General features: G+C 42.8%; 1 protein-coding gene across 1 annotated transcript; it reads left to right on the top strand.

Annotated features, from left to right (window-relative positions):
• Positions 1–265: 265 nt before the first annotated feature.
• LOC143099555 (uncharacterized) lies at positions 266–8,291 on the top strand. Its single transcript, XM_076262500.1, has 4 exons — positions 266–326; positions 2,890–3,390; positions 3,534–3,725; positions 4,428–8,291. Exons 1-4 carry the CDS (start codon positions 284–286, stop codon positions 4,850–4,852), a joined length of 1,161 nt encoding a protein of 386 aa, XP_076118615.1. The 5' UTR covers positions 266–283; the 3' UTR covers positions 4,853–8,291.
• The last annotated feature ends 1,089 nt before the right edge of the window (positions 8,292–9,380 follow it).

Genomic DNA, 9,380 nt, shown 5'->3' with positions numbered 1-9,380 from the left:
TTATGAGGCAAGTACATGCAGAGATTTTTGTTTTTACTCTGATACCTAGCTTTCGAAAGATGTGCTGATATAATCTGTCTTTCTGACACTTTCTATTTGTGTTTTTCTTTGCTGTTGAAAGATTTCACTTCCATGGCATTTCACTTCCTGTCTGTCTAGATTCAGACACGTGCTAAACCGTGTAAATTCAGACGTGCTAAACTCTTCTGCAGTGGTGTGTGGACAGGCACTAATCTGGTTTTGGTTTTAAATATATTTTAGGATGTTGCACAGACAAGGGGTCATGGTGATTGGCATTCGGCTGCTGACGACAACACTTTTTTGTGGTGAGTTAGTCTGAGTCATATTCTCAGAGTGTTTGTGAGAGTGGAAGTGACTAGTTATGTGTGTGAGGGAGTGTTTTTGTTTGTGATTTGCACCATTGCAGATCATGATTCACATAGACTTATCGCCCGGTGAGATAAAATACTCTTTTATGATTGGCTCGTGGGGTGGCTATTAATTCTGAATAACAGGACACCTATGAAGTAGATCTGGTAGAAAAAAAAGTTCCATATCAATGCTTATGAATGGTAACTATAACAACCATACTAGGATGAGCCTAGAAGCAGACTTAGCAACAATGTAAACATGCTGTAAGAGCATGACTATTGAGTGGCAACTGGGTGATAAGCGGGATAATGGCCTTCCAGGTGGCCCATTATACGGAATTAATGTACTCGGATGGAGGAAACTCAGTTCTTAGCCTCCGCCTCGTTAATTAATTTTATATAAGGGCCGGGACACATCAACACGACGGCCGACCGTCGGCAGAAAAGCAGTCGGACTGATCAGTCGGCTCCCATCTCCCTCGAGTTGGTCAAAAAAGTGCCGCGGAACACACCAAAGTGACGCCGATGCCGAGCGTACGTTCTGTTCTCGGTGTGTCGTATTACGTACAAGACTTAATACGACACACGAACCATCTCGAGTCACGAACCCGACCTCGCCTGACTGACGACATCCGACTGCCGATAATCGGGTTGGTGTGTCCGGGCCCTAACAGGACACCTTGGCGGCCTTTGCAATGAGTGGGGTACTGATGGCTATACACAATATTGCTGAACTGTGGGGAACTGATGGCTATACACAATATTGCTGAACTGTGGGGTACTGATGGCTATACACAATATTGCTGAACTGTGGGGTACTGATGGCTATACACAATGTTGCTGAACTGTGGGGAACACATTTTAGGGAGACTTTTAACTGTGTTGTGAGTACTGAGTTCAAGGTTGGTGATGTGGTTAATAATGATGGTGTGGTTATTAGGCCAAATGAAGTGTTCTGTTGGATGGCTGCAAACAAAGCATGTAGTCCTGACAAAATAACAGCTGATAAATATGCAAGCTACAGACTCTCAGGGTTACTCGCTATGTGTTTCCCTGGATTGTTGTCTTATATGGCATATTTAATAAGAATTAAATTGTGCACTATTGGTACTCACATCAAACCATGGAAGTTAGATGGGAGAAAACAATATCAACCCCATTCCCTATAACCAATGGGGTCATGTCAAGGTGGAATATTGTCACCTACTCTTCTTAACTTATATGTATAATCTGTCTAGAGCAGTGGTCCCCAAACTACGGCCCGCCACCTCATTTTGGGTGGCCCCCCAAAACATGTCCGTGGTATATAGCAACCGGCCCGCATGGGAGTACGACATCGTCAAACTATAACCTCCGCAATTTCCCCCATTCATTCTCTATGGCAAGTCTTAACAGTACACATGTAATACTCTTTTTATCCACTGGTGGTTGTTTTGGCGCTGTTTCACGTTTGCCATCAAAAACGGAATGAAGTGTAGGCCTATCTGCAAACAATGTAAGAGGCCTATGCTGACTGCATCAGTGCTCAAAGTATTCTAAAAGTTTATCAATTAATTGTTAATAACTAACTAACTTATATTCAAGTCATTTTTCTGGGACTTTCTGGGATAATTATTTTTATTTGTTCAAATGTTCATACAATGTTCACAAGTTCAGGTGAGTGAAAGTTAGAATGGTGGTCATTTCAGACCACTTCAGCACTTCATAAAATTCTCATAGTTTAAAAACTTTACATTTTCAGAGTTCAGAGTTCACACATTTTTAATGAAATATACTTTTGGGACTACCTAGTAATACTTTTGGGAATGCAAAAGTCTTTTTATTAGTATTATTTAATTTGAGTTACATTTTACACTGATATGGCATGACGGCAACATAAACACAGCTAACCATGGTATTAAATTGCAATAGCCTATAGATTAAATGTAATGGAATATTCAACTAAGGTAGACTTTAACCACGAAAAGAGTGTCATTGATAAGAAGCTAAAGTTTCCCTCCTTTTACCTGTCTGAGAAAGAACTAGATACTGTAACTAAAGTAAAATACTTAGGCCATATTATCAGGGATGACTTAAGTGATGATGATGATATTCAGCGCCAGTGCTATAAATTGTATGCCCTGGCAAATATGCTGACACGCAAATTTCATATGTGTACTGATGTCAAAACAGCTCTTTTTAGAGCTCACTCCACTTTACACAGCACATCTTCATCAGAGTGGAGGTGTTGAGTGATTAGCTTCTCTAGGGCTAAGAAAATGTTGTACTGTATAATATGTTGCCATGGTTGTATGGAGGGGAAAGCGCTGCTAATAATCGCTCACTAATCCGCAAAAACTGGGGAGACGCAGAGCCTCGCGCTGTACTTGCGACGCCATCTTGAAATCCATAATGACCCACAGTATACTGTTGGATGAGATTGTATGTGTGCGCATGGATATATATATATTGTGTGTTCTGTTTTAATATGTGACTGGTTGTGTATGACTGTAATATGGTGAATTATATGTTTCTGCAGGAGCAGTCATGTCAGCTCCAGTACCTGCACACCAGTCCACAGGCTCTGTGACCCCAGAGGACCCGGTGGAGGTGCCGTTGGAACAGTCTGACAGCTCTGTGTCCCCAAAGCGTGTGATGAAGGTGGTGCCTTTGGGCAAGAATGTCGTGTTATCCTGCAAGCCTCCAGGCTCTCTGGCGGAGAGCTGCATCTCAGTGCAAACCAAAGACACTCGGGAGAAGGAGCCATCTCCTTTGTTCGTAACCGGCCCGGAGAAGAAAGTGGAACTGCACGAGCAGGTGCTCCTCTACTTGATGAAAGGTCAGGAGATGCCTGAGTTTCAGTCCCCGCTGTACCGAAACAGGACCAGCCGCTGGGATGGGGGAGACGTCAGCGTGGAGCTATGGAACGTGTCTGTAAGCGACAACAACACCATCTTTCACTTTATGACGTGTCCACACTGCCGCAAGTGTGTAATCCAGTGTGAGATTACTCTACGGATTACAGAGGAGAGAGGAGAGGGTGAGAGACAGCTCTGATGGTTCACTTTGCTTCCTGCTCTGACGTGCTTGCCTGAGCTGATGATGTCCCATATACGTACATTATCATCAGGACAAATGTAAATAAACTTGGTTTTTTTTGTTTACTGAATCCATCATCTGAAGGTGGGAAAGGGAACCCTACTGTGACTGTGACTGCAGGTGTGAATCAGAACCCTACTGTGACCGTGACCACAGGTGGGAATGAGAACCCTACTGTGACCGTGACTGCTGTGGTTGTGCCTGTGCTGCTGCTGCTGCTGCTGCTGCTGCTGGTGGGTGCCATCGTGGTTGGTTGTGTCTGCATCAGAAGAAAGTGTGAGTACCTCTGTTCTAATCACTGCAAGTTGTTGAAATCAATATTGCATGGTTCATTGTTTCTACATGGTTTTTAGGCTCTCAGACTTTTTGTGATCTTCTAAGCACGTTAACGTTTTGATTAGTCTCTTTTGCTTAGGTTCACTATCTTACAGACAACAAAAACACAAAAAACACACACATACAGTATATAATCATGAACGCATTATGAACTTCCAGGCCTCTGGGCCCAAGGGCCCCCCACTAATTGTCGCATATGTGGGAGGGGGGGGGGGTTTGGTGGTCCTCCCCCAGAAATTTTTTAATTTGTTTGATGTGATTTCCTGTATTCTGGTGCATTTTGGGGATGGCCAGTACTAAATTAAATCAGATTCATAGCCTACATCCTGATTTGTTGATATTGAGGCAATGATTCCATGCAAAGGCTTGGGCTTCAGGGCCCCCTGACCCCTTGGGCCCCTGTGCCTGGGCCCGGTAGGCCCGTGCAGTTATCCATCCCTGTATATAATATCTCATACTGTATATCAAACCATATATGTAGTGTATCTGTTCCTTATATGTTCTTTAGATGCATGTTTATACAAAATAACTTTATGTTTTCACTGATTGTATGCAGAGTCCGAGTCGGCAGTCTTGTACTGCAATAATTCCAGTGTTATCATACGCTGAATGTGCTTGCTGTTTACTGTGTTTGACTGACAGGTTCTAAATCTGCTGCAGGAGCCAATCAAGATGCCACAGAGGGAGGGGCCATGGGAGCAGTGGAGACTGGAGTGATGGGGAGACCCACTGAGGAGAGCGTGGGAAACCAGGACCAGCCAGACGGACCGGTTGTGATGACCAAGGACCAGCCGAATGGACCGGTGGTGATGACCGAGGACCAGCCGGACGGACCGGTTGTGATGACCGAGGACCAGCCGAATGGATCAACTATCAAAGACCAGGACCAGCCCAATGGATCAACTACTTACTTGAAGAACCAGCAGCAGCAGAGTGGATCAGCTGAGAGCACAGCAGCACCAGAACAGGAGCCTCTACTCAGGAACAAACACAGCAGGGGGGAGGACGGCCGTGGAGGCCAGAGTGACCAGGACAGAGCCCTGAGTGAACAGGAGACCTGTCTGTAAAACAACATTTAGGATCATACATATGATAAACATATGATATTACTATTAGATATATTATCTGTTATAACATTTATTATTATTATTATTATTATTATTATTATTATATTATATTATTATAATAGTAGAAGATGGACTGAATTATATCATCATGAATATCATGAATAGCAGTGGCTCAGGAGGTAGAGGAGTCGTCCAGTAACTGGAAGGTTGTTGGTTCGAGCCCATCTCCTCCTGACCTTGTCAAAGTGTCTTTGAGCAAGACACTTAACCCCAGTGCTCCCGATGAGCAGGTTGGCACCTTGCATGGCAGCCACCTCCATCTGTGTGTGTGTGTGTGTGAGGTATGACAATGTAAAGCGCTTTGGGTGCTCGCAGGAGCTGAAAAAAGTACAAATATAAGTATACTCTTATATCTAATTTTGATCCCGTGAGGGAAATTTGGTCTCTGCATTTATCTATTTATCCCAATCCGTGAATTACTGAAACACACTCAGCACACAGTGAACACACAGTGAGGTGAAGCACACACTAATCCCGGCGCAGTGAGCTGCCTGCAACAACAGCGGCGCTCGGTGAGCAGTGAGGGGATAGGTGCCTTGCTCAAGGGCACTTCAGCAGTGCCTACTGGTCGGGGTTCAAACCGGCAACCCTCCAGTTATAAGTCCAAAACGCTAAACCAGTAGGCCACGGCTGCCCCACAAAAGCGCTATATAAAATGCAGTCCATTTACCACTGAGAGGTCAGTGAATGACCAAGAGATTCCTTTATTATACACTGCCACCTAGTGGAGTGAGTAGTGTACTGCCTCTCTCTCTGCATACTGTTGGTTGATATAACCATCAGGATACTCAACAATGAGAGAGATGTGTATTGGTGTATTCACACCAAATTGGCCTACCATAACTTTCCAACTCTGTACAGTATCCCAATAACTGTGTGACAATAGGCTATTTACAATTTACAATTAGAATGCTTTGCAAGCACACACATCATGTTATTATGACCACCGCGCAGCGAAGCTGCGAATTTCCGTCAAGGATTCCCGGGACACTGAAAGACCGGGGTACACAAAACTTGGTAGGCATGTAACCCTCACATGGATAGCATGGAACCATCGTTTTTCGTTTTGATCTGTAGCCCCCCCACAGTGGGCAGACACAGTTTTCTGTGAATATCTCGAGAACCGTAGGGTTTAGGAGGACCATTTTTTTTGTATGTTGATCTCAAGGGGCCATGTCAACCCATTCCATAACCACTCATTTCATGTATAGCGCCACCTAGTTAAACACAAAAAAGTAAAAATGAGGTGTTGTCATCGCAGGTATCTGTGACCTAACATAGTCAAAACTGCACGAAATTGGAAGTGTAGGATCATTATGACACCCTCTGAATGCACGCCAAGTTTCATGAAATCCCGTTCATGGGGGGCCACACAATAAATTAATTTATGTTACTATACACCAACTGGCCTGTAGGTGGCTGGAGACAGTTTTCTGTGAATATCTCGAGAACCGTAGAGCCTAGGAGGTCCACATTTTTTTCGTATGTTGGTCTTAAGGGGGCATGTCAACCTATCCGATTACCACTTATTTCATGTATAGCGCCACCTAGTTCAAAATTAAAAAGCAAAAAATTTGGTGTTTTCATCACAATATCTCTGGCTGACATGGTTAAAACTGCACGAAATTGAAAGTGTAGGATCATTATGACACCCTCCGAATGCATGCCAAGTTTTGTGAACTTTCGTTCATGGGGGGCCTTACAATAAAATAATTTATGTGTACATTTAGTGACCGTACACCAACAAGGATTCCCGGGACACTGAAAGACCGGGGTACACGAAACTTGGTGGACATGTAACCCCACATGGATAGCATGGAACCATCGTTTTTCGTTTTGATCTGTAGCCCCCCCACTGTACAGAACCCCCCGAAAGGAGGGTAGGGCAGACACAGTTTTCTGTGAATATCTCGAGAACCGTAGGGTTTAGGAGGACCATTTTTTTTGTATGTTGATCTCAAGGGGCCATGTCAACCCATTCCATAACCACTCATTTCATGTATAGCGCCACCTAGTTAAACACAAAAAAGTAAAAATGAGGTGTTGTCATCGCAGGTATCTGTGACCTAACATAGTCAAAACTGCACGAAATTGGAAGTGTAGGATCATTATGACACCCTCTGAATGCACGCCAAGTTTCATGAAATCCCGTTCATGGGGGGCCACACAATAAATTAATTTATGTTACTATACACCAACTGGCCTGTAGGTGGCTGGAGACAGTTTTCTGTGAATATCTCGAGAACCGTAGAGCCTAGGAGGTCCACATTTTTTTCGTATGTTGGTCTTAAGGGGGCATGTCAACCTATCCGATTACCACTTATTTCATGTATAGCGCCACCTAGTTCAAAATTAAAAAGCAAAAAATTTGGTGTTTTCATCACAATATCTCTGGCTGACATGGTTAAAACTGCACGAAATTGAAAGTGTAGGATCATTATGACACCCTCCGAATGCATGCCAAGTTTTGTGAACTTTCGTTCATGGGGGGCCTTACAATAAAATAATTTATGTGTACATTTAGTGACCGTACACCAACAAGGATTCCCGGGACACTGAAAGACCGGGGTACACGAAACTTGGTGGACATGTAACCCCACATGGATAGCATGGAACCATCGTTTTTCGTTTTGATCTGTAGCCCCCCCACTGTACAGAACCCCCCGAAAGGAGGGTAGGGCAGACACAGTTTTCTGTGAATATCTTGAGAACCGTAGGGCCTAGGATGACCAATTTTTTCCGTATGTTTGCCTCCATGGGTCATGTTAACCCATTCCATGTGCACACATGTGCATAAACAGATACACACGCACACACATACATTCACAGTAATCATACGTATGACACATACTCACACAGTAGACATATGTACGCATGCATGCATATGCACAAACACAGGCACATACTGTACGCAGGCACACACACAAGCACGCACACACACACACACACACACACACACACATAAACATAAACATGTACACGCACACATGCACACAATTCAAGAATTTCTCAGAATTATGAACAGGCAAGATGGGGGTGGGGGGTTGTATAAAATGAATTTTACATGTGAAATCTATGAACTAATCATGTTTTGGTACATGTTGTCTAGAAAATACCAGTGAGAATTGAGTGTGGATAATGCAATTTAGTGCGACAGTTAGAATCATATAGGCCTTTCAGCGTGATTTATTTTTGTGGAAAGAATGTCCTGCACTGGGCGGCGGTCATATTTTGTACCACTCTGCGGTACATCTAGTTTATTTTTATAACTGTGATAAGTTGCTGTTGACTTAAATGTTAAGTACAACATATCAGCCATAAGCTGACTTATGCCAGGCGTGTGTGTTCAGAGCCTGGCGTGTGTGTCTGTCTGTTGAGTTTGTCTTTATGTCTTCAAATAAAAAGCAGAAAAGCCAACAGTTCTATCTGTATTAAGCATTGCGCTTTGCACATACACACACACACAAACACATGTGCGTAGTGCGTACACACACACATTCACATGCACACAACACACACACACACACACACACACACAGACACACGCACATACTGCCATTGTCAGAGATTCAGTAATGAAGTCCTCTGACTACAGATCATCCTGCTTTGTCGGTTTCCTTCTAATAATGTATGAGTATAGTATAATAATGTATGAGTATAGTATAATAATGTATGAGTATAGTATAATAATGTATGAGTATAGTATTAGTACAAGTACAAGTATACCATAGGTATGACTGAAAAAATAAGAAAATAAAACAAAACAATTAATAGCTCAATTTGATCTATATTAGTGTCCCTGAATTCTCCAGTTTCATCTAAAAATGTCCCTTTTATAATGTATTTTGGTTTGTTCTGAGAGGCCACGTCACTATAGTGTTCCGAATGGAATTGAGTGTGAAAATGGTTGTAAAAACCATTATTTTAGTGGTGTCATTTGGCTATTGATAGTTGTGGTGTCATTTGAGCATTGGCAATTGTGGTACAGGCCTAGGTATGCGTATGCCTATACACTAGGCCAGTGGTCCCCAAACATTTTCTTCCGAGGGCCAGCTCACTATGCCTGGCTCTAAGAGAGGGCCAGAGACTCGGAGTATATCAGTAACCATAAATAGCTTAGTGCTTTGAACAACAGCAGTCTATCTTAGTTGAATATTCCATTACATTTAATCTACTGCAATTTAATACCAGCTGTGTTTATGTTGCCATCATGCCATATCAGCGTAAAATGTAGCTCAAATGAAACAATACTGATAAAAAAGACTTTAGCATTCCCAAAAGTATTAGCAGGGAGTCCCAAAAGTATGTTTTATTCAAAATGTGTGAACTCTGAACTCTGTGTCTTTGCATACACAGCTCATGTTGTGAACAAGTAATATCCTACAAATAATTAAAATAACTCAAACTATGAGAGTTTTATGAAGTGCTGGCAAAAACATCTGAAATGACCACCATTCTAACTTAACGA

The sequence above is a fragment of the Alosa pseudoharengus genome, unplaced genomic scaffold (assembly GCF_046254945.1).
Source record: "Alosa pseudoharengus isolate Yale_2024_CS ecotype anadromous, Long Island Sound unplaced genomic scaffold, YU_APseudo_1.1 YU_APseudo_1.1_scf_3, whole genome shotgun sequence".
NCBI classification, from domain to species: Eukaryota; Metazoa; Chordata; class Actinopteri; order Clupeiformes; family Clupeidae; genus Alosa; species Alosa pseudoharengus.
Note: the sequence above shows the minus strand (reverse complement) of the source record. Positions and strands in the feature narration are given on the sequence as shown.